Here is a 24,994-nt window from a genome sequence, read left to right on the forward strand (position 1 = left end):
CATTTTTTTTTGTTTTCTGACAGTAGTAAATGTATTTTGAATTAAATAAATTACATACATTCTTCTTTTTTTGTCAATTAATTTAATATAAAAAAATTGTTTTTGGACACGCTGTATAAATAACGATGTTAATGTTTATATTACTGAATAGAGAATTAAATAAATAACCTTAGCACACGACCCCTATTCTTATTTAAAAAAATCATCGATTACGTCATCACGCCCAGATGTATGACGTCACTTGTGTGATATATATGCCAAAATATCATAATTTAAAAATAAAAATCGACCTATTTCGGGATTTTTTCGTAAAGGCGCCGGTTTACGAAATAACGAATTTATTCCTTTCATTTACACCATACTGTATATTATGTATTACAGTGGAACCTCGATAAGTCGGATTAATCGGGACCGCGGCCGATCCGGGTTATCGAAAATCCGAGTTAGCCGGAGAATATGGTAAAAATTAATGGAATAATATATACTTACAGGTAAACTTCATTATAATTGCAAAATTACGTGAAGTTGTATACAGTATTGTTCATTTCTTGGTAAAACAGTCTGTCAAACCGAAAAAATGTTTGCTTTGTCTGGTGAAAATCGGTCCCGGTTAGCCGGACTTCCGGGTTATTGGAGGCCGAGTTATTGGGGTTCCACTGTATATGCCTATATCTCGAATATATTCTACAAAAATTTAACAAAACCTTATAATATAGTGTAGTTAATTTTTATTTAGTCGTCTTTTATTTAGTCGTTCATAGACCTTTTAATTTAAATGCCCGCACAGTGTTCACAAAGAAAAACATATAAGCAAACATACACTGCCACTATTTTCTTATATTATATAGTTTAGAATATTCTTCTTTCAGTACTGTCTCCTATCGGAGGTTGGCTACCATCACAGCAATCTTAACTTTGTTGGCTGCAGCTCTGAACAATAGGGAACTTGCACATTTTTTTATTACATAATAACATAATGTTCAGTTTTGTATAAAAATGAGATTTCCAAAATTTCACGCTTCAAAAACTCATAATAACTTAGAAGTACAAATTTAAAGTCTCTTTTATCTTAAAATAGTTCAAACGACCCGTGACATCACAGAGTTTAACTATGTGGTTCCGTTTATGGTTATATTTACGTATATTCTTCTTCTTCTTTAGTTTATCGTCGGGGAATAAAGGAAAAATATTTATATTCTAATGACATTTATCGTATGTCGTTGTAATAATATATACCAGTTTGTTGAGATTGGAGTTTGATACAGTTTTTGAAGGAAAGGAAAGAAGGTTTACTATTGAAAATAAAACCATTTTGTAAAAGTACAAATTTTCTATGAATAGTTCAAACGATCAAAATCACTTTTAACGTCACATAACTCTATTTTGTACTGAAGTTTATAATGTCTAATTTAAAATTATATATACAATTGGTGTAGAATGTAAACATACAACCCCGTGACGTCACAACGCGTTTTGGGGTGGCTGGTATAAGTTGAATTTTTAGTCGTCTTTAGGGGCCAAACAAAAGACAAACGAAACTTTTTTATCTTTGATACAGGTTCTAAATTATGTTCTGTTGTGATTTATACCATTTTTTTTTCAAATTTATGCAAGTTCCCTATTGTATTGAACTGCACCCGTACCACCTACGTCCCACATTTCTCTTTCCCGAGAGTTTTCCTTGGATTATGAGTTTTAGCAGGGAGTACTTTCCCCTCTCGTTATGTGGCCTAGATATTTAGAATATTATACAATGTTAAACAAAATACAAAGCAAAAGTTCAATATTAAAAGAATACACCTGCATAGCTCCATAAAACATATTCTGTTGTTTATATGGCGTCTGGGCATCGATTTTTGACCTTTCGCTTCGTTATCGAACGTATTCGCTTCGTATCTGTTTAGTATACGTAGCGAATACGTTCGATAACGAAGCGAAGGGTCAAAAATCGAGACCCTGGTGATTATTTTCATATGCATTCATATTGCATATGCGTCTGGATTAGCATTATTACATTTTTTGTTACGTCTCTTTACTATTCGCAGATCCTAAAATCTTAAAATGAAGTTCTTTTCCGTGTACAAGAGAATACGTTAAACAAATTCAGCAATATGATGAAAAACGATGATTGATATTGAATAATCCTAGTACATTCATTTTTTAAACAATCTTTTATATACCTAGTTAAATGATAGGTATGTATTTTTAGAAAAGGGAAACAATGTAATAATATTTTGTTGTGTTTTAGTATGAACATGCTAATGAGACACGGTTTAAGAACATTGATATTAACCAGTGGAACTTTAGCACCATTAAGGCCGCTCATATCTGAGTTAGAACTCCAAATTAACGTGAGATTAGAAAATCCGCATGTGATATCCGATGATCAGTTTTGTGTTAAAATTATACCATCAGGTCCAGATTCCGAAAATCTAAATAGTAATTTTCAAAATAGGTAAGAAACATTTTTTTATAATTTTATGACATAAATAATTGTTTGTAAAATGGTATGCAGTAATGAGCACGCTAATAACCGGCAAAATAGCGCAAAAGATGGAAAACATAATACATTGTGAAGTAAAAAGCGATGAAACTAGTAGAAGTGGAAATTATCGATGTAAACATATAAATTAACATTACATTATATAGTTTCCCACCTTTAGACGTATCGGAGGAGTATGACAACTGTCACCGTGACAGTAGAATTTTATGACATAAATAATTGTTTGTAAAATGGTATGCAGTAATGAGCACGCTAATAACCGGCAAAATAACGCAAAAGATGGAAAACATAATACATTGTGAAGTAAAAAGCGATGAAACTAGTAGAAGTGGAAATTATCGATGTAAACGTATAAATTAACATTACATTATATAGTTTCCCACCTTTAGACGTATCGGAGGAGTATGTCAACTGTCACCGTGACAGTAGAATTTTATAAAATACTCCTGTCACAGACGTCTAAAGGTGGGAAACTATGTAATGTAAAGAATTTATACGTATATATTGATAATTTTCACCTCTAGTAGTTACATCTCTTTTTATTTCACAATATATTATGTTTTCCATCTTTTGCGTTTACTAGCGCGCTCATCACTGTATGTATATTTTAAACAAATTTAAACTATCCAAACAGATTAAAAGCTTCAGAACGTTTTCGGTCTTATCAAACCATCCAAAAACTAAGTATGGTGTAATAACTTAGCCACTTAGTAAGGTGTAATAACCCTTAGGGTAAGAACAGAACAAGTGGGTCGAGGTGGAGGTGTAGGTCGCGGTGGATGCTACTAGTTAATTCGCGGTCGATGTCGACAGCGTGACATAGCAAGGAGGTCACCTGCGCTGTCAGTCGAGCTAGAACCACTATCAAGTGATGTAGTTTAATGAAATTTGAATGACAAAAAGACTGTGCTTTTGCGATGTTGTGTCAGTCAAGTGAGGATAGTGATGAAATGACAGCTGTAAATAATCAGATCCTCCTTCATATTTCAAAAATTTACTGTATTTAATTACTTTAGAAATTCAAAAATAAACTGAATAGAAAAAAGGGATTATATAAAAAGTATCAACTCAGATAGCACAGGTAATGACAACTTGGCTTCGAACGGACCAATCAGAGGGAAGCATCCTTGTAGGCCGCGCAGTAGACATCCGTGTAAAGCAAACTCATTTTATTTTCAAAAGCATCGATGTAAACCTCCTGGATGGCATCGCGCTAAACCTCCACCGCGACTTACCTGCTCTGTTCTCTTCCATTCAGTACAATGTGTTTGTTTTACATGAATATCGACATCGACCGCGACCTCCACCTCCACCGCGACCCACTTTTTCTGTTATTGCCCTTAGATTATATATTAAATTTATTGATGCGACAAGAATCCAATGTTTTTTTAAAAATCCGAAGAATAATTTTATTATTTGTTAAAAATAAATAAAAACCCATAACAATTTTAATAAGCATTAATAAGAATGCCATATTAATTAATACTATTATAAAAGCATGTAGATTACACAGATCAACAAAAATTTTTTGAGTCTGTTATTTAGTAAATATTTTCTGTTGGTATACATCGAAAATTAAGCAAAACTCCATAAAGAATAAATAAAGTTTGCTTTTGTACCTTTAGATAATGAAAAATAAATACACGGTGTTTTGGCAGATTTTTTGAGGAGCCGTTGCATTTAAGATGCTAGAGAGGGGGGAGGGCCTGTGTGTATGCAGCAGGAAGTGGCAGACTGACATGGTTATGTGAGCGTGAACATTTCAATAGACCATTCCAGAGTGACGTCATTTGACAGCGGCTGAGGGGCAAACATCTTATAAACAAAATACGTTTAGTGCAGAGAACCCACGGTTATTAGACTTTATTACGGTTGCCTTGACCGACGGTGGTGGGGAGACTTATATTTTTGACTTTACGTCACAAGAGTACACATTCCCATATTTTTAAATGATTTTCGATCATTGAATGTGTGTTATTGTGTATATATGTGTATTATTTGTGTTATTATGAAATAATAAGACAAATAGTACACATTTTATCTTATACCGGGTGGTGAATCGTAAAAAGGGCCATAGGAAACTCAATGTAAAATTCTAGATTGTTGAATTCCTGCTTCCCTAATTATTTTACATCAAAAGTCATAAGAGAATACTTGTAGATAATTAAAATCTGTATTAAAATCAAAAGTTAAAATTGTTCTATGATTTAAATGCATTCCAAAATTTTGAAAAATATGATACATTTGCCACAATAGGTATGCGTGTAAAAGTTAGGCCACACGTTACTATTTAACTGACAGTGCTCACACCATTGACTGAATAAAAAATCTTTATTATTAATACTTTCTCCGCAACTGAGGATATCTTATCAACTGTATTGTTTTTAAACAATAGATGATAAAATAAAAATATTGACAGTTCAAAAATGTGAACATTATTGCATTGTGTGTGGCCTAAGTTTGGGCTGAAAACTAAAATGTATTACATTTTTACAAAATTTTGGAATATGTTTAATTACGTAGACCAATTTTAACAGTTGTTTTCAATACAGATTGCAATCCTCTACAAATAGTTTCTAATGTCTTTTGATGTAAAATAATTAGGGAAGCTGGAATTCAATAGTTTAGAATATTACATTGAGTTAATGCAAAATTTTGACGCATGTCCAAATTCTCAATGTGTTTTAATTATATTCATTTTTTTCGAATCCTGAGAAAACTAATAAATATTTTTGAAAAATTTAAACTCAGAATGAAAGACTACATTATTACCGAGGGCCGAAAGTCCCTGAAAACTTCTATAAGGGGCTTTCCGCCCTCGGTAATAATGTGATCTTTCATCCTGCGTTTAAATTTTTCTAAAATACTTGGTTTTCTCATGATTCGAAAAAAATCATATTACGATTCAAATGACAGTACACTCTCGTGATGTAATCGCACCCTTAATGTTAATTGGTTAGTCGATCTAGGCAACCGTAGTAATGTCTAAGAACCGTGCAGAGAACCATTGTTTAATTTAAAAATATGATTAAAATACCAGCGTTTTGTTCAGTTGTAAAGTGTTCCAGTAAAGGTAAAAGAGATAAAGTGAGTTTTTTTTAGAATACAGTGTCAACAGAACGACGGGAGTTGTGAGTCAAGAATACTGATTTTCTGATTATGCCGGGTTTTTGCATCCCCTGTGAGGGTGTCGTAATATCCAATATTTGACCTTTTTGTAGTTAAAACCACCGAATTTTTATAATAAAACGAGAAAATAGCAAAGATAACACTGAAAACACAATATTTGCCCCTCAGCGACGCTGTCAAAGTCACGTGACCTAGAATGGTCAATGAAATAACGTATTTTATGTGGCACGAGGCCTAAAAATGTCTTCCAAAAAGTGTAAAAATGACGTGGACACTTTTTACTGTATTTGGGGCGAATTCATTAAACTGGGAGCAAACAAATTTTGTTTGACAGCTCTACAAGAAGCTTAAAAGCAGTTCTTCATAATGGAAATAAATTTCAATATCTTCCTCTGGCTCATTCTGTAATGCTCAAAGAAAATTACAAGAGCGTTAAAATGGTGCTTCATGTTTTAATATATGAAGAGTACGCCTGGCCAGTGATTGGGGATTTCAAAATGGTTGATTTTCTGGTGGGGATGTAAGGCGGATACACTAAATATCCGCTTTACCTTTGCACTTCACTACCAGCAGCACTAATGGTGTCATCGGAGCGAGTTTCAAATGTGGAGCACCATCTTGCTTTAATGCCTCCATTGCACATAAAATTAAGTTCCATGAAGCTGTTCATAAAGGCTCTTCGTCAATATGCTTGACAGCTTCAAACCCAGATAGCACAAGTACGTTTTATGGACATCCAATGGACGTACATCTGTGTACATTGGAACGTCCAATGGACGTCCCGCTAAGGTACAATGGACATCCGATGGACGTCCAACGAACGTCCAGAGTTCACAAAATTGGACGTCCATAGAACGTCCGCTACAAACGTACAGTGGACGTTGTTGAAGCTTTCAGTGTACATTTTATGTACATTCAATGTGCATCTGATGTACATTCAATGTACGTCTTATGGACATTTTTGTAGGGCACTTTTCAGAAAGCAATCTAGTGTCCATAATTTTTTGAATACATACATAGCAAAAAGCCTTTAGGTATAGCAAATAGTTCCTATAATACTAAACTTATACTTTAAAATATTACACAGAATACTTTTTTTATTTCTCTTTGTTATAACTTTATTATGTATACTTTATTATAGGAACTTCATTAATGCACGACTGCACTTGCACGATAAACAGCAAACACAAAGATATCACAGGATGTATTATATTGTATGTAATAACTTAATAAAGACAAAATTCAGCTAATGGCGCCCTATGATGCATGCACATTAAAAGAGGTTTATTTCTGTTTTGTTCCTTCCAAACATTGGGTGCGTTTGGACGACCACAGCGGCTGGACAGCTGAGCCAGCAGTAGCTGTCAGACGTCACCGCTGGAAGTCAGCCGCTGAGAGATTTACTAAGCTTTCCCTATCACGACTGGATACAACCACTCAGCCGATTTCTGCTGACAGCCAGCCACTATGGTCGTCCGAACGCACCCATTATTTCTTAGAACTTAGAGTCAGTACGGTTGTATATTGCAAGCGGGTTTGCCATTCTGTGAATTATCATAAATAAATCCTCCTTCAGTATTCCACAACAATTACAGCGATAATCCCCTAAAAGTACCTGCCTCGTACTACCTTTTACAACCTATAGCGTGAAGAGCGACAACGTTGTCAAGAAGATTCTCATTTAGTTTGGCGGGAAATTTAACAGTTACAAAATGCACATTTAAGATTTAAATTGGTAGTGTCTAATTATTGTAAGTTCTATAATTACCGATGCGCGATGTAGCTCCGTTATTCTGAAAAAGTTTACCATCGTTTTATCATCATCTGATATTATATAGGTTTAATTAAAATAATTTTAGTGGTTCAGTGTTTTAATTCGATGATGAAAAAATATGTGACTACATTTATTAGAAGCTTCTTGTATTCTACTAATAATATTGCTTTGATTAAAACAAGAAGCTATATATAATTACTCATAATAATAGTCGCATTTTGTGTAAAATCTCCATGGACCACAAATGGATGTCCAATGTACGTTGAAATCAAACGTCCAATGGACGTCGCGTAATGGACGTACATAGTACGTCCAGTTTTGGTCCATGGACGTTTGGACTTTAAATGTACGTTATATGGACGTCCATCGGACGTTGTGTGCTATATGGGAAGTCATGGGTTGCAGGATGTGTTTTAAAGTACACATGCTATATGCTTACTTGAATCAATTTAAAAACAACTTGGGTGCATATTCAGAAGAGCCAGAGGAACGCTTTCACCAAGATGTAATGAATTATGAATTTCAACAACGATATGATAATAAAAAGACAATATAATCATAACATGATGGGTGACTACGTTTAGGGGCTTATACGAGACAGTCCTTGTTTATACAAAAGAAATACCAAAACTGTGCATTTTTTTGTATTATTTTGTGTATTTTTGAGTTTTATTTATGCCGTCTATAAGTAAAATTAACAAAAATATTATATAATTTAAAATTTGAAATTTTGTTCTTGTAAGTACTAAATCAAACTTTATGCGGTAAAAATATTTTTATTTATTTAGTTAGGCATAAGTAATCAAAATCAGAGGTACAGAACTGACTCAAAATTCATGTTGACCTGTGTTATGATTTGTTTAAATTAAATGTGTTAAGGCAAATTCCATAAGTGGGCCGGCCAACTGACATGGGAAGAGGCTCGTATATTATTTAAATAGCTTTAAATAATTTTAATTGAAATAATAAATACGTAAAAGACTATTTCGTAAGATTTTGTTTTCTTATTATTGAAACATTTGATTTTTAGAGACAATCCTAAGTATATTAATTCGCTTGGCATGACAATAATGAATATAGCTAGAATAGTCCCCGATGGTATGTTGATATTTTTCCCATCATATCCTATTATGTTGAAATGTCAACAGATGTGGCAACAGAGCGGAGTTTGGAACAGCATATGTAACCAAAAGGTATGAAACACGTTAAATACACTTCTAGCCAAAAAAATTTGGACACTTGCATTTTGTATGTTCTTTTTAATTTTCAAGTGTATAGTGATATTTTTTATTGCGTTTACGATAAATTTCACGTTAATTCATATTACTGTTCATTAGTGTTTTAAAAATCGTGTTATATGACTCCCTGAAAATAATGAAAAAGTTTTGGCATTACATGAAGATGGTCGGATTTTATGTTATATTGTAAGTCGTAAGTCATTTAAATATTGTCAAAAATACCTTCCGTGAGGCTCTTACGAAGTATTGTCAGATTGGAGAATACACTAGAAGAAGAATACACTAAAAGACCAGGATCAGGCAGAACAAGGCACAGAGATTAGCGTGATGAACGTTTTTTTAAGATTTCCGCATTACGGAACCGTTCTTTCAAATGTTTTCGCTAGTCGTTGATTAGAAGATTGTGGAACTCGTATTTCTGCACGAACTGTAAGAAGAGTCAGTCCTGTATGAAAGTGGTTTACGTTCTCTTAAGTCAGTAGTATGCCCCATTAACATTAACATCAGCTCATCGAGCTAACAGGAAGATTTATGAATGATCACAGAGATTGGACTGTTCAGCAATGGAGTGTTATAATGTTTTCTGGCGAGTCCACTATTTGCTTACAATCTCTAGATGGACTCTCACCGAACGTGTATGGAGGAGACCCGGAGAACAATTTGCACCCTGCTGTATTCACCCAGAACGCCGTTTGGCGGCGAAGGTGTTATGGCATTAGCGGGGATTTCTTTCAACGGACTCACCGAATTAATTTTCATCGAACATGGAACTCGTAACAGTCGACAAATACATACGACCGTGTCTGTAGGACAATGTTGTCCCCTACGGCTCTTTCGTTGGGGGTAATTTCTTATTTATGCAGAATAATGCGCATCCACACACTGCGCGGATCGTATCATCATCATCATTCTCTTTGCCTTATCCCTATGCGGGGTCGGCTTCCCTAATTGCATTTCTCCATACAATTCTATCTTGGGTCATATCAATATTAATCCCCTTTACCAACATGTCCTGCCTAATCGTCTCCCCCTACGTCTTCTTTGGTCTTCCTCTCCTAATCCTTCTAGGAATCTGCACTTCAGCTATTCTTCATATTGGGTGATTAGCGTCTCGACGTTGAACATGACCAAACCATTTCAACCTATGCTCTCTCATTTTGGCATCAATTGGTGCCACACCTAGACTTCCCCTAATATACTCATTTTTAATTTTATCCTTTTTTGTCATTCCACTCATCCATCTAAGCATTCTCATTTCCGCCACATGCATTCGTTGTTCCTCTTTCTTTTTCACTGCCCAACATTCAGTTTCTTTTCATCATTGCCAGTTGTATGGCTGTTTTATAGAATCTTCCTTTCAGCTTCATTGGAATTTTCCTGTCACACAGCACACCACTCGCTTCCTTCCATTTCATCCATCCAGCCCTAATTCTACTGCATGCATCTCCATCTATTTCTCCATTACTCTGTAATACCGATCCCAGGTACTTAAAACTATTGCTTTTTACAATCAGTTCACCATCCAAAGATACCATTTTATTTGTAGTAACTCCATGTTTAAACGAACATTGCAAATACTCTGTGTTTGTCCTACTAAGTTTTAAACCTTTTTCCTCCAGAGCTTGTCTCCACTGTTCCAGTTTTTGTTTTAAGTCTCTTTCACTATTTCCTAGTAACACGACATCATCAGCATACATTAAGCACCATGGAATCTTACCCTGTAGTTTCGCTGTTATCTGGTCCAAAACTAATGAGGATCGTTATGGACTGCGCGTCCAAAACTGCGCGGATCGTATGGACCGATTAAATACTCTCGGAATTCCCGTTTTGGATTGGCCCGCTTGTAGTCCTGATATGAATCCATTAGTAGAACATTTATGGGGCATTTTAGAAAATAAGATTAAAAAGAGGCAAGCATTACCAAAAATATTCAAGAGCTGAAAATAGCGTTGAATGAAGAATGGGAACATTCAAAAACAGACTTAGCAACTTATTGCAAGTATGCCTAGTAGTATTTAAATCCTCCGTATGTGTAGGTCAGGCAATTCTTCTTGTAGTGCCTATTCGTTTCGGATGTTCGCGACCATCATGGCAATCTGTACTTTGCACACTGCTGCTCAAAAAAGATTTGTGGTTGTTGTAAATGGCAGGAAATTCTTCGCCTTCCTGGTCTTCTACTTTTCGTTGCAAGATTAGTTGCAGCAGTCCATATCTTAGGTCAGGAAATATCCGATACTAAACCTAAAGAATAGCCAACTGTGGGGAATTAAAATTTTATTTTTTCTTTTATTTAATTTTTCGAACAATCTTAATTTTTTTATGTTACTTATGACTTTCTTATGGGGTAATTATTTTCCCATTATTACCATTTTTTAGTTTTTAAACAATTTCTATTATTAATGTTTACTTCCTCTCCATTTAAACCACTTAATTTTTTCTTAAGGTACCTTCTCCCTTACTGAATGTTGGCTATAACTACAATAAATTGCTCTCTATCTTGAGCTGTTCTTAGTATAGAATGTGTGTCCATGCCTGTCCAGTCTCTTACTTTCTTCAGTCAGGAGCATTTTCTTCTTTCTGGGCCTCTTCTTCCTTCCACTTTCCCTTCCATTATGAGTCGTAGAAAGCTATATCTTTCTCCTCTGTGAATATGTCCTAGATAACTCGTTTTTTTGTTTTTTTTTACAATATTTAGGAGTTCTCTCTTAGTCCTCATTCTTCTCATCACCTCGTTGTTGGTCACGTGCTTTGTCCAAGAGATCGTCAGCATCCTTCGAAAAAACCCACATTTCAACGGCTTCTATTGGGACCGTGCAAGTTCTGCAAAGCGACACCTGGTTTCTACGCTCAGCAACATTATTCGCACTTTTAATTATATTGGCCAATTATATTAGTCCTGGTTACTGGATAATTGTCAAGGCCATAGTCCAAAAAAATAATAAGAAGAAAAAATAAGATTCAGGTTGTTATTAAAACGTAAACAATTGTATGTAGTAAATAAAATTAGTTATTAAAATGCAGTACTGCAAGCAAAATACAATTAATTAAATTTACCTTTATATAATAATTGCATATCATATCAATATTGTGGAGCAATATATAATTTTTCTTCTTCAATGACAGTAGGAATGAAATATACGTCAATTTGACAATATGAATTATTTAAGAAAGTTGCAATATTTCTCCGCTATTCTCGCACGATCATTTCTCGTATCCCCTCCAAGTACTTGTACACCGCGAATACGCCTGATACTTGTAACTCCGAGAGTCCATGTTTCCACTCCATATAACAATGTGGAGTAAATGAATATTTTTACCAATTGGTATCGGATATCCAACGATAAAGTAGAGTTTATTAGGAATTTGTTCATTCTTGTGCGCCTAGCATACTCTATACGAGCACGTATTTCGACCTCGTCGTCAAGATCGTTTGTTATTCAGCAACGAATATATTTGGAATCTTTTACGGGTTCTATCTGTTTGTTATAGATACGAATATTAATGTCAGCATTTGGTACACGTGTAACAGCCCTTACTTAACACCTACGGAATTAAAAAAAAAACATACAAAATACAAGTGTCCGGATGTTTTTGACCAGGAGTGTAGTTACATTAGTATGAGTATAACTCTAGTTTGTTTTAGGCAATTTTTGTAGAACCGAGAGATAAAAATTCATTTAACACAGCCATGACTGAGTATTATGCAAAAGTAAAAGATCCAGCATATAAGGGAGCAATATTTATGGGTGTTTGTAGAGGAAAGGTTTCTGAAGGATTAGATTTTGTTGATGCCAACGGTAGAGCAGTGTTGATCACTGGTCTGCCTTATCCTCCTTTCAAAGATCCAAAAGTATCGTTAAAGAAGCTCTACCTAGATAGATGTAATGCAGATGATAAGGGAGTAAGTAACAAAAAATACACACACCCAAACTTATATTGAATCACCATGTATTTCAAAGTAATATTTATTTCTTTTGAAAAAACTTGTTATTGTTGCGAAGAATAAAGGTTTTTATTGAAAATAAACAAATATTATAAGACAAGTGGATAGTACAGGTTGGTACGGTATAGGTTATTTGCTTGAGTTGCAATTTAAACGAAAATAAATAAACTAACTTTTGCGTCCAAAAACGAAAATATGCCTCATGTGGGGTTATATAACTTACAACGAGGAAATATTATTGGTCTTGTGGAGAAACCCAGATAGCAAAATGTGATTCATAGGACATTCATAGAATGTCCTAAAAGAATAATGGAATATTCAGTGAATGTCCCCTAGATATATATATTCTTTATAGAATATTCCTAGGACCAGCATTTTGTTCAGTCCTAGCGATATCCGACGGATATCTCTGGAGAATATTCCACTAATATCCCAGATATTCTATGAATATCATATAAACGTTCCGCATTCAAAGAATATCTTCAAGTGATATTCCACGCATATTTCAGATATTACCGGGATATCCTAAAGACATTCAAATAGGTACATTCGGGGAAGCACTCCAAGGAAATATACCATGAATATTGCAGATATTCCTTGAATGATCCATGAATATCCAGGCTCGCACATTCAAGGGGCAATGCCATCGGGAATATTCTAGATATTCCTTAAATATTCTCTGGGCTTTCCAAGTAACATATTTAAAGAATATTCGCATGCACATTTTGCACTGCAGTAATATTTTATGTAAATTAGGCCGAGTGCACACAGATAAAGTAAAAACATAATTAATAACAAAACTTTTGAGTAATGGTATTAGAAGCGGTTTTTTCTTCTCGATTAATAGGACACACATTGGTAAAGCAAAACGTTGTAGGTTGTATTGCTTCACCAATGTGTACTCGCTCTATTAACCAAGAAAGAAAAACTGCGCTGAACATTTTCTATAATTGCGTTTGCTGTATCAGTATGCACGCGACCTTTGCACAATTTGGGGAAATATATGAATGAGAATATTAAAATATTAACTAATATTAATTAACTCTTTATTTCCAAATTAAAATTAATTGTGTGTTCTTCGTTTTTCTTCATCCTCTCTTTGGCTTTTGTCAGCCATTTGCTTATGGCTACTTCGACTTCCTTAGATGTACAATCTATATGTAGTTTCAATATAGATTCTAAAAAAAATATTTATTTTAGTTTTCATATTTGGATTATCTATACAGGGTGCGGCAGATAAACCATTGGTTAGAAAGATCTCGAGAATTAAAAGGCACTGAAAACTAAGAATTGGCATGTAGGGATTTTCAAGGGTGAACTATTTAGTACAAATCAGCATCCTTTTGCTACTTCCGGTTACACCGGAAGTTGGTTATAACTTTGTTTTTTTTAATGGGACATCTTGAATTTTATGGCATTTTTAGATTGTCCTTTAGGAGCTGATTTCACTGATCTATCACATTTAAGTCCAAAGGTGAATAGTTCCGAAGATATAGGGTGTTAAAAATCGATATTTTTAAATTTTAGGAATTTTTTGTTTTAAAAGTATTGATTATTGGTCAGAACGGATTACATTTTCCTATCCTAACTTTTTATTTACTATACATTGACATTTAATTGAAACAAATACAGGGTAGTCGAGAATTCCGAATTTTTGACCATCCTGTATTTGTTTTAATTAAATGGCAATGGATAGTAAATAAAAAGTTAAGATAGGAACATGTAAGCTATTTTGAACAATAATCAAAATACTGATAAAACAAAAAATTCCTAGAATTTAAAATTATTGATTTTTATCACCCTATGATCAAAATCGAAAATACTGTAGCTGTTTTGTAGTACATGACAGGCTATTTTTGACTACCTATTCCATGAACTTTTATTTGGCAATTTTATATGTAGTAGGGCCATAATACTACATAAAATTGATAAAAGTTTATACATTATTTCCGATTTTAACTTGATACAGTTTACCCAAATAAGCCGGTCATAGTGTATTGGAACTTTCTTATGCAGGGTGCATAAGAAACATACATATCAATGCAGGGTACATATCAATTTTGAGTTTTCAGTGATCTTTAATGGCAGCTAATCTGGAAAGCTCAACGTAGGTGGCGCTCGTGTAGTTGGAGGTCATGTCAACTTACGTCAATACTTCAAATCAATCTATTTCCAAGTAAATATTGCATATTTGTTTCGCTGTGTGAATTAAACTTGAGAAAATAAAATCCCTCAATGTTGTGCTGTGCATTTGTGCTCATCGAGAACATCAGGACACAGGTTTCCCAAAGATATTCTGATGAGAAAAAAGTGGATTGTAGCAATAAGAAGGGATAAATATGTGCCGAGAATAAATGCACGTATCTGCAATAAACATTTTGTTGAAACAGATTAAGTATTGCCCCCAGATTCGACTGTAAAAAATAGAATACTTCACTATAAAATTCAGATCAAAATTTTATTTTAAACGCACGGATTAAGATATGCAATTTTATATACATTCACATTGTTGCCACATCTACAACCGCTTTTTATGGAGTGAACATGTAAAAAAATATATATTTGAAGTAATAATATAGAAAAATGTGAAATACTAATTTTAAATATTTCTCAAGTTCTAAATATTTTTAGTGACTAAAACATAACCTGACCAAACCTAACCTAGCGTCATCGAAAATAATATAAAAAAGTTAATAACTGAACATTTTAGTGATATATTATCTTTAAAATATCCTTTAAAATGACTAAAACATAACCTGAGCAAACCTAACCTAATCGAAAATAATATAAATAAGTTAATAACTGAAAATTAAAGTGACCTAGTACCATTCAAATATTCTTTAGTGACTAAAACATAACCTGAATTAGAAATAGAATTACAAAATTAAAATTTATAATAACACCTTTTTAATTTTACAACTTACTAGGAAATGAATGTTCAAAAACCAGATCTGACCCATCTGAGTCCTGCTCACTACTACTGCTCGCTATTTTCCTTGGTTTAGGAGGTCTCTTTTGTGGTAACACAGTTTCTTTATCTGATTTGTAATTCTGGCTATTGCACGCTTTACTAGCTCTAATGTGAGCTTTGTTAAACAGTACAAATTCTGTCTGGCTTTCTAACACTGCCTCATGTATTGGCCATTCCTCTAAGGGGTCATATTCTTCAATAATAAAGTTGGATAACTCCTTCTCAGTATGATCGTCCACGGGAGGAAATTTACAAAGTTTGTTTGCTTTGTCATACCACTTAGCTGGTACTGCCTCAATTGTTTCACTTTCTGGAAATCTCAAAACAACCCAAGGCATTTCTTCAACAAATTCTTTGTAGGTTTCCAGTGTTCCATAAAAAAAAGATATGTAACTTATTAAAATATTGTAGAATTTTATGATTTTATGTGCAATAAGATTGCTTCCTGATAATAGTTCAGTAGTGCTCTTCAATAAATAAGGTAATAAAAATAATAAAAACAATAAAATACAGGCTGCATATACCCAAAATAACCATAGGTGCAGTTTTAATTTTTTTAATATCAGCCTAACATGCATGCATATCTCCACTTTTTTTATTTCACAAATACAGAAGCTACAAATATAACAACTCTTTCTTGATAATAAAAAATAAACCAACTTTAAGGTTGATCTTACTATAATGACGAACATTTCTTCACCATTTTTTAACAATTTTTTGTAATTTCTTTTTTATGTAATTGAGAGTTAGTTGGTGTAAAAGGTTTACGTATAATAATTTATTCTAATTTTAACTACGAGCCTATACTGAATCAATATATATGATGGAACTCTTTTAAATAACTGGAACTGGGACTATTTAAAAGTAATTTTAAAAGAAAATTAAAAAGTATTTAAAAAATGGTCAAGGAACATTTCTCAGTAGGGTAAGATCAATCTTAATAAATACCGAATCACCATGCAGGAAGCATCTTAATTGTTACATATATTACTATTCAGTGCAGTAGAGGTGCAACCACAAATTTGTTATTGTAAGGCATTCTACAGCATTTTAATGCTATATCTGATATTGGCCAATATTTTAAAGTACTTAAATTTTCTACTAAAAATATATCCAAGTTTGATGAATTACAAGGAATGTTAAAAAAGTCAGATTTACTCTGATATTCTGAACCTATTACTACATTCTGATGTAATTTAGGGCAATATACAATATTTTTAATTTCAATAATTGACTTATCTTTTAGGATGCAACAAGAATCTTTTAAAGAAAGAGATAATGCAAATTTCTCAAAGCATATTTTTTTAAATTCAGGCCCTGTAGTATCGTCTATTAAAACACCCCCTACATATTCTCTTTCTAAACAAAATTGGAAAGGAATTTCCTTATTTCTATTTTGTGGAGTAAATTGAATTTTATTAGTGTTTAGTTCATAATTACGCCGAATAATTTGCTGAAGAGGTTTGTCATGCTTTCTAACCTGCTTAAGTAAACTCTGCAAAAAATTTTCACTAGAAAAATTACTGAAATTCTCTAATGAACCAAATTTTCGACAGTCATCAGCTAAATGCAGCAGATTATGAAAATTGTGTGACATTATTTGTTTACCATATAACCTCTGAACGGTTTCGACAAATTTTCTTAATAAAGCCTCTGCATAATCTATTACATCTACATTGTTGCTATCTGTCAAACTTAATAATAAATGTATTGAAACGGAAAGCATTAAAAAATTTTGATATTTTTGCTTTTCTATTATATCTTTCAAAACAACTGGACCTGTGTAAATTAAAAAGTGTCTATATTCAGTAGCTTTCCAGCGTTTTGATTCTTTTAAAGTTCGAGGTTGACGAGAAAATTCTGATGGAATATAACCAGACATTTCCACCAACTTTGCAGATATATTTTCAATTTGTCTACTGGATAGTTTGTGTGGAGGTCGCCCGTTACACCAAATTCCACAAACAATTTTTTTTTACAACTCCTAATGCAATTAGGTGCATGTAGTCTAATGGTATATCAGTTATTAGATTTATGTTTTTAATTTCACTTAGAATGGTAGTCCCTGTATGATGATCTGAATCATCCTGCTTACTAAAATTATCATGTGTTCTTTTAATAAAATTAAAATCTGTAAAACACACTCTATCACTTATATATTCCCCTTCCTGAGTACATTTTGTACATGAACTGTAGCCGGAATGTCCTTTAATTTTTAGTATCGAAGCCTTTGCAACTGCATCAAATAAAAACATACTAATTTTAAATGCATAGGATTGTCCAAACACCACAACTCCATTTTGAATTAAATTATTTGCCTCATCCACAAATTCAGACAAAAAATTGTTAAAATCATGAGGTTTTTCATATCCGTGATAAATCCCTATCAAAAATACTGGACTGTTTAAACTACATTTATTATTTATTCCCAAAATCGGATAAACTTGACTAGCTGAGCTTTTTGACAATGGTAGGCCATCAATATTTATACCTATTTCTATACAATCTCGAGCTGTGGGTTTCATATTAAACTTTTTATAATGATTTTCTAAACCTTGTTCTATACCAACATGACAGTAATGACCGGGAGTTACATTTCTCATAATAGTACACTTTGGAGTGTATAAGAAGGTTCTTGGATCATGAGGTAATTGAGAGAGATTATTACTTTCTTCTGAGGAAAAGGATCTTAAAATATCTAACAAAGCTCTGAGTGATGAATGGGGTACACTATATGAAACGGCCCAGTCTCGCAATTTATTGAACCCTGTTGAATTCGTTGGTTTAATAAAAAATGTAGTATCAGAGTTTAAAATCTGGTTTGGAACAGTTTCTAAATTATGAATTGTTTCATTACTGGACATTACTGTATCTAAATCACTCTCCTCACTACTTAAATTAATTATTGGATCACCCATACATTCATCGGAAATATCAGATTGTGAGGCTACATTAATAAACTCATTAGAAGATCCTTGATCATAGTTAGTTTTTACTGTGGTTTTACTTTCACGTGTTCGCGCATTTTCCTTAACATAGTTTAGAACTTGAACTATTTCCCTATTTGTTCTTAGATAAAAATTACGGTTTCGTTTTAACATAGTATGCTTTCGTGGCATTTTATAAAGTAACTTAAAATTGTACTTACATTAATATCCACAAAATTTTGGCCGATGCTTGTTTAAAAAGTCGCCTATTGCTACTTGCTTTGCTTGCCGAGAATGGAGAATGCCGATGCCGCCAAAATGATCATGGAACAATGGTGTTACACGTGTTACATCAAAGAATACACCATGGAGTGATTATAGATACTTGATTTGTTCTCTTGTTTATGTTTTGACGTGATTAAAACAAAGCTACAACTATTAAACTTGCTTCTTTTTCATAAACATCATTATACACTTGTGCTATTCCATTGAACAAAAACAAAAGTTTGACAGCAGACAGCACGACCGTCAATTCTTCTTCGGTTTTTCACTATGTACACATGGCCCTTTACTATTTAGCTTTTTAGAAATGTCTTAAAAGAATATTCTGGGGATCTGCTCCCAAAGAATATTCCTCGAGAGATATTCTAAGGATGTGCTACTGAAGAATATTCATCGAGAAATATTCTTAGAATTTACCCATAGTATTGTTCTATGGATATTCTGTTGGGAATATTCACAGAATATTCGTCCAAGATATATATATATATATATATATATATATATATAATATATGGAAATATATAAAATGATGAAGGGTCATCATTCCATACATTTCTGTGCAACTATATACACCGGTGTTTCGGCCTATTTGGGCTTCGTCAGTATAGTGTAGCAAGTTAAAAAAGTTGTTTGTTAACTTGTAAAAGGATTACTACAGGAGCAAGGTTACCAATTTTGGTCAGGTTGTTAGAAGACCCGCAGTCGCAAGGCTACAACTAACATTGCCAAGGAGGTAAAGCTACCTGAGGAAATGAAAAGCCATAACATTATTAAATAAAATGATGTTGGATAATCGAGTACAAATATAAAAATAAATAAGCAAAATCATTGGCTAATACTCGTAAAGTGAATGTGAATTTAGTTGGAAATATATAAAATGATGAAGGGTCATCATTCCATACATTTCTGTGCAACTATATACACCGGTGTTTCGGCCTATTTGGGCTTCGTCAGTATAGTGTAGCAAGTTAAAAAAGTTGTTTGTTAACTTGTAAAAGGATTACTACAGGAGCAAGGTTACCAATTTTGGTCAGGTTGTTAGAAGACCCGCAGTCGCAAGGCTACAACTAACATTGCCAAGGAGGTAAAGCTACCTGAGGAAATGAAAAGCCATAACATTATTAAATAAAATGATGTTGGATAATCGAGTACAAATATAAAAATAAATAAGCAAAATCATTGGCTAATACTCGTAAAGTGAATGTGAATTTAGTTGGAAATATATAAAATGATGAAGGGTCATCATTCCATACATTTCTGTGCAACTTGCTCCTGTAGTAATCCTTTTACAAGTTAACAAACAACTTTTTTAACTTGCTACACTATACTGACGAAGCCCAAATAGGCCGAAACACCGGTGTATATAGTTGCACAGAAATGTATGGAATGATGACCCTTCATCATTTTATATATTTCCAACTAAATTCACATTCACTTTACGAGTATTAGCCAATGATTTTGCTTATTTATTTTTATATTTGTACTCGATTATCCAACATCATTTTATTTAATAATGTTATGGCTTTTCATTTCCTCAGGTAGCTTTACCTCCTTGGCAATGTTAGTTATAGCCTTGCGACTGCGGGTCTTCTAACAACCTGACCAAAATTGGTAACCTTGCTCCTGTAGTAATCCTTTTACAAGTTAACAAACAACTTTTTTAACTTGCTACACTATACTGACGAAGCCCAAATAGGCCGAAACACCGGTGTATATAGTTACACAGAAATGTATGGAATGATGACCCTTCATCATTTTATATATTTCCAACTAAATTCACATTCACTTTACGAGTATTAGCCAATGATTTTGCTTATTTATTTTTATATTTGTACTCGATTATCCAACATCATTTTATTTAATAATGTTATGGCTTTTCATTTCCTCAGGTAGCTTTACCTCCTTGGCAATGTTAGTTGTAGCCTTGCGACTGCGGGTCTTCTAACAACCTGACCAAAATTGGTAACCTTGCTCCTGTAGTAATCCTTTTACAAGTTAACAAACAACTTTTTTAACTTGCTACGCTATACTGACGAAGCCCAAATAGGCCGAAACACCGGTGTATATAGTTGCACAGAAATGTATGGAATGATGACCCTTCATCATTTTATATATTTCCAACTAAATTCACATTCACTTTACGAGTATTAGCCAATGATTTTGCTTATTTATATTTATATATATATATATATATATATATATATATATATATATATATATATATATATATATATATATATATATATATGTTTAAAAACATAAGATGTAGATCTTTGAAACACACTCAGTGAACCAAAGATCCAAGGTTATTGGTTTAACGACTACTCGTACGAAATCAAATAGATGAAATAGAGAATGTGGAAAAATCCCCTTACGAACAATTCACACATCCACCATTTCGGGCTGGGAAAAATTTTTCGAATAGAATCAAAGATCCAAACACCAGTTCTTAGAAATGTGTTTCGCCCTCTTCAACCTCTCTGGGCTCGTCGGTAAAGACAAGAGGTTGAATATCTTTAGACACATTCTAATCAAAAAACAACATTCGAGACCTAGACATAGAAGGTGCGTAAGTCTACGGCAAATCCGACAATGACAGTCTCAAGTTTTAATTCCCTAATTACTTAAAGTAAGTAAAATATATGTTTAAAAGCATAAGATGTAGATCTTTGAAACACACTCAGTGAACCAAAGATCCAAGGTTATTGGTTTAACGACCACTCGTACGAAATCAAATAGATGAAATAGAGAATGTGGAAAAATCCCCTTACGAACAATTCACACATCCACCATTTCGGGCTGGGAAAAATTTTTCGAATAGAATCAAAGATCCAAACACCAGTTCTTAGAAATGTGTTTCGCCCTCTTCAACCTCTCTGGGCTCGTCGGTAAAGACAAGAGGTTGAATATCTTTAGACACATTCTAATCAAAAAACAACATTCGAGACCTAGACATAGAAGGTGCGTAAGTCTACGGCAAATCCGACAATGACAGTCTCAAGTTTTAATTCCCTAATTACTTAAAGTAAGTAAAATATATGTTTAAAAACATAAGATGTAGATCTTTGAAACACACTCAGTGAACCAAAGATCCAAGGTTATTGGTTTAACGACCACTCGTACGAAATCAAATAGATGAAATAGAGAATGTGGAAAAATCCCCTTACGAACAATTCACACATCCACCATTTCGGGCTGGGAAAAATTTTTCGAATAGAATCAAAGATCCAAACACCAGTTCTTAGAAATGTGTTTCGCCCTCTTCAACCTCTCTGGGCTCGTCGGTAAAGATATTTAATAGTTGAATATCTAAAGATATTCAACCTCTTGTCTTTACCGACGAGCCCAGAGAGGTTGAAGAGGGCGAAACACATTTCTAAGAACTGGTGTTTGGATCTTTGATTCTATTCGAAAAATTTTTCCCAGCCCGAAATGGTGGATGTGTGAATTGTTCGTAAGGGGATTTTTCCACATTCTCTATTTCATCTATTTGATTTCGTACGAGTGGTCGTTAAACCAATAACCTTGGATCTTTGGTTCACTGAGTGTGTTTCAAAGATCTACATCTTATGTTTTTAAACATATATTTTACTTACTTTAAGTAATTAGGGAATTAAAACTTGAGACTGTCATTGTCGGATTTGCCGTAGACTTACGCACCTTCTATGTCTAGGTCTCGAATGTTGTTTTTTGATTAGAATGTGTCTAAAGATATTCAACCTCTTGTCTTTACCGACGAGCCCAGAGAGGTTGAAGAGGGCGAAACACATTTCTAAGAACTGGTGTTTGGATCTTTGATTCTATTCAAAAAATTTTTCCCAGCCCGAAATGGTGGATGTGTGAATTGTTCGTAAGGGGATTTTTCCACATTCTCTATTTCATCTATTTGATTTCGTACGAGTGGTCGTTAAACCAATAACCTTGGATCTTTGGTTCACTGAGTGTGTTTCAAAGATCTACATCTTATGTTTTTAAACATATATTTTACTTACTTTAAGTAATTAGGGAATTAAAACTTGAGACTGTCATTGTCGGATTTGCCGTAGACTTACGCACCTTCTATGTCTAGGTCTCGAATGTTGTTTTTTGATTAGAATGTGTCTAAAGATATTCAACCTCTTGTCTTTACCGACGAGCCCAGAGAGGTTGAAGAGGGCGAAACACATTTCTAAGAACTGGTGTTTGGATCTTTGATTCTATTCGAAAAATTTTTCCCAGCCCGAAATGGTGGATGTGTGAATTGTTCGTAAGGGGATTTTTCCACATTCTCTATTTCATCTATTTTATTTATATATATATATATATATATATATATATATATATATATATAAAATCAAACAGATGAAATAGAGAATGTGGAAAAATCCCCTTACGAACAATTCACACATCCACCACTTCGGGTTGGGAAAAATTTTTTGAATAGAATCAAAGATCCAAACACCAGATCTTATATATATATATATATATATATATATATATATATATATATATATATAGATATTCCTGGAATATTCGGAATATTTATATTCTTTTCAGGACATTGAGAGAATGTCCCAGGAATATTGCATGCTATCTGGGAAGTAATGTTCTCAGAGAGACATAGCTGTAGAGCTAGGCGTAATACAGGGCGTTCTGTCCAAAACCTATGCTAGGTAACAGGAACTAGGAAAGCTCAAAAATAAAGCAAGGGAAAGTCGTCAAAAGTAATAACGGCTGTCCAAGGTAGTTTAATTGTCCAATCAGCTAGAAGACATCCAACCATTTCTCGCCCGCAGTTCCAAAGGCAGCTTTTGGAAGCTACAGGTGTAGCTGTTTCAGTTGAAACGATAAGAAGAAGAGTTCGTACCAAGAAGTACACAGCAGGAGACAGTTATGGGTTCCCGAGTTATCCAGGCAGCACAAGATTGATCGCCTAAATTGGTGTCTTCACCACCAAAACTGGAACATTGGGAACATATGACCCATGAAATCGTGTCCTTAGAGGTCGAGGAAGACAAGCAAGAACGAAAACTGTCAGATCTGTTCACAAATATACAAGGGGAAGTGTAATGTTCTGGAGAGGAATTGTGATCCGTAAAAAAACTCCTTTAATTTTCATCCAATCAACTTTAACTGCTCACAGGTATGTTGATAACCTGTAGTCAGGCTCTGGAGAGGTGCAACAGGAGAAAATTTAATTTTATTGCATGATAATGGACATCTACATGCCATTAGAGTGACTAGAGACATCATTGACTACATACCATTAGAGTGACTACAGACATCATTGAAGCAGAAGGTATCCCTTGTTTGGAGTGGCCTGCTTACTCACCCGAGCTTAATCCTATAGATTATTTGTGGGATATGCTTCTTCTTTCTCGAAACTCCTTATGCCCCTCAGGGGCGTCGGAGGTTTTATTCATCTTCTATCCATCTCTTCCATTTCTTGCGGTCCTTTGCTAACTCTTTCATTTGTTGATGTGTTTTTCCTTTTTCCTGTCCAATTTCTATAATCTGATCGATCCATCTCTTCCTTGGCCTCCCTTTCCTTCTTTTACCATATCTTTTCGAGATTCCATCACCTGCTTTGGTAGTCTTCCCTGGTCCATTCTGTTAATGTGTCCATACCATTTTAATTTTCTTTTTTGTATCTTGGTTATTATCGATTACTGTTTCAGTCTTTGTCTAATATCTTCATTTCTTATTCTGTCCAATTTCGTTTTTCCTGCTATTTTTCTTAGCTGCTTCATCTCCGCTGCGTTTATTGTACTGTTTATTTTTGCATTGTTCACCCATGTCTCACTTGCATATATTAAAGTTGGTACAGAGATTGCGTTGTATACCTTCAGTTTTATTTCTTTATCTATTTCTTCCTTTCCAAATATTGTTTTATTTAGTGCATAGTAGATCTTATTTGCTTTTTCGCTCTGTATGAGATTTCTTGATCTATCTTTCCATCCTCTGGTATTATTACTCCAAGGTATTCAAACGTCGAGACTGTTTATATTATTTCGTTTTTGCACCTAAATATCCTTTGGTTTATTTCTTCCCTTTTCTTTTGGGTTACTATCATGGTCTTCGTTTTCTTTACATTTACCTCCATTTTCAAATTTTCTATTTCCTCCACCCAGATATCGATTAATTTTTGCATTTTCTCTTTATTGTCTGCTATTATTACTAAGTCATCTGCATATAGTAATCCCTCCATTCTCACTGGTACTAAATTCCTGTACCCTATTATTGACTGT

The 24,994-nt window shown here is 33.8% G+C and overlaps 2 protein-coding genes across 4 annotated transcripts in view; one reads left to right on the forward strand and one right to left on the reverse strand.

Moving 5' to 3' along the window:
* Positions 1-24,994, forward strand: part of LOC126886468 (regulator of telomere elongation helicase 1 homolog) — a 115,651-nt gene that overhangs the window by 65,709 nt on the left and 24,948 nt on the right. For all 3 annotated transcript variants that reach the window (XM_050653419.1, XM_050653421.1, XM_050653420.1), the window contains exons 6-8: positions 2,249-2,455; positions 8,437-8,599; positions 12,288-12,545. In XM_050653419.1, coding sequence (XP_050509376.1) covers positions 2,249-2,455; positions 8,437-8,599; positions 12,288-12,545 — 628 coding nt within the window. The remainder of the gene's footprint in view (positions 1-2,248; positions 2,456-8,436; positions 8,600-12,287; positions 12,546-24,994) is intronic.
* On the reverse strand, positions 15,467-18,815 carry LOC126886469 (uncharacterized). The gene is made up of 2 exons (XM_050653422.1): positions 18,707-18,815; positions 15,467-15,910 (listed from the first exon to the last, which is right to left on the reverse strand). Exon 2 carries the CDS (start codon positions 15,894-15,896, stop codon positions 15,501-15,503), a length of 396 nt encoding a protein of 131 aa, XP_050509379.1. The 5' UTR covers positions 15,897-15,910; positions 18,707-18,815; the 3' UTR covers positions 15,467-15,500.

Source organism: Diabrotica virgifera, chromosome 6 (genome assembly GCF_917563875.1).
Source record: "Diabrotica virgifera virgifera chromosome 6, PGI_DIABVI_V3a".
Classification (NCBI taxonomy): Eukaryota; Metazoa; Arthropoda; class Insecta; order Coleoptera; family Chrysomelidae; genus Diabrotica; species Diabrotica virgifera.

Coding starts and splice junctions, on each gene's coding strand:
- LOC126886469 (XM_050653422.1), bottom strand. CDS start 15,896: ATGCCTTGGGTTGTTTTGAGATTTCCAGAAAGTGAAACAATTGAGGCA.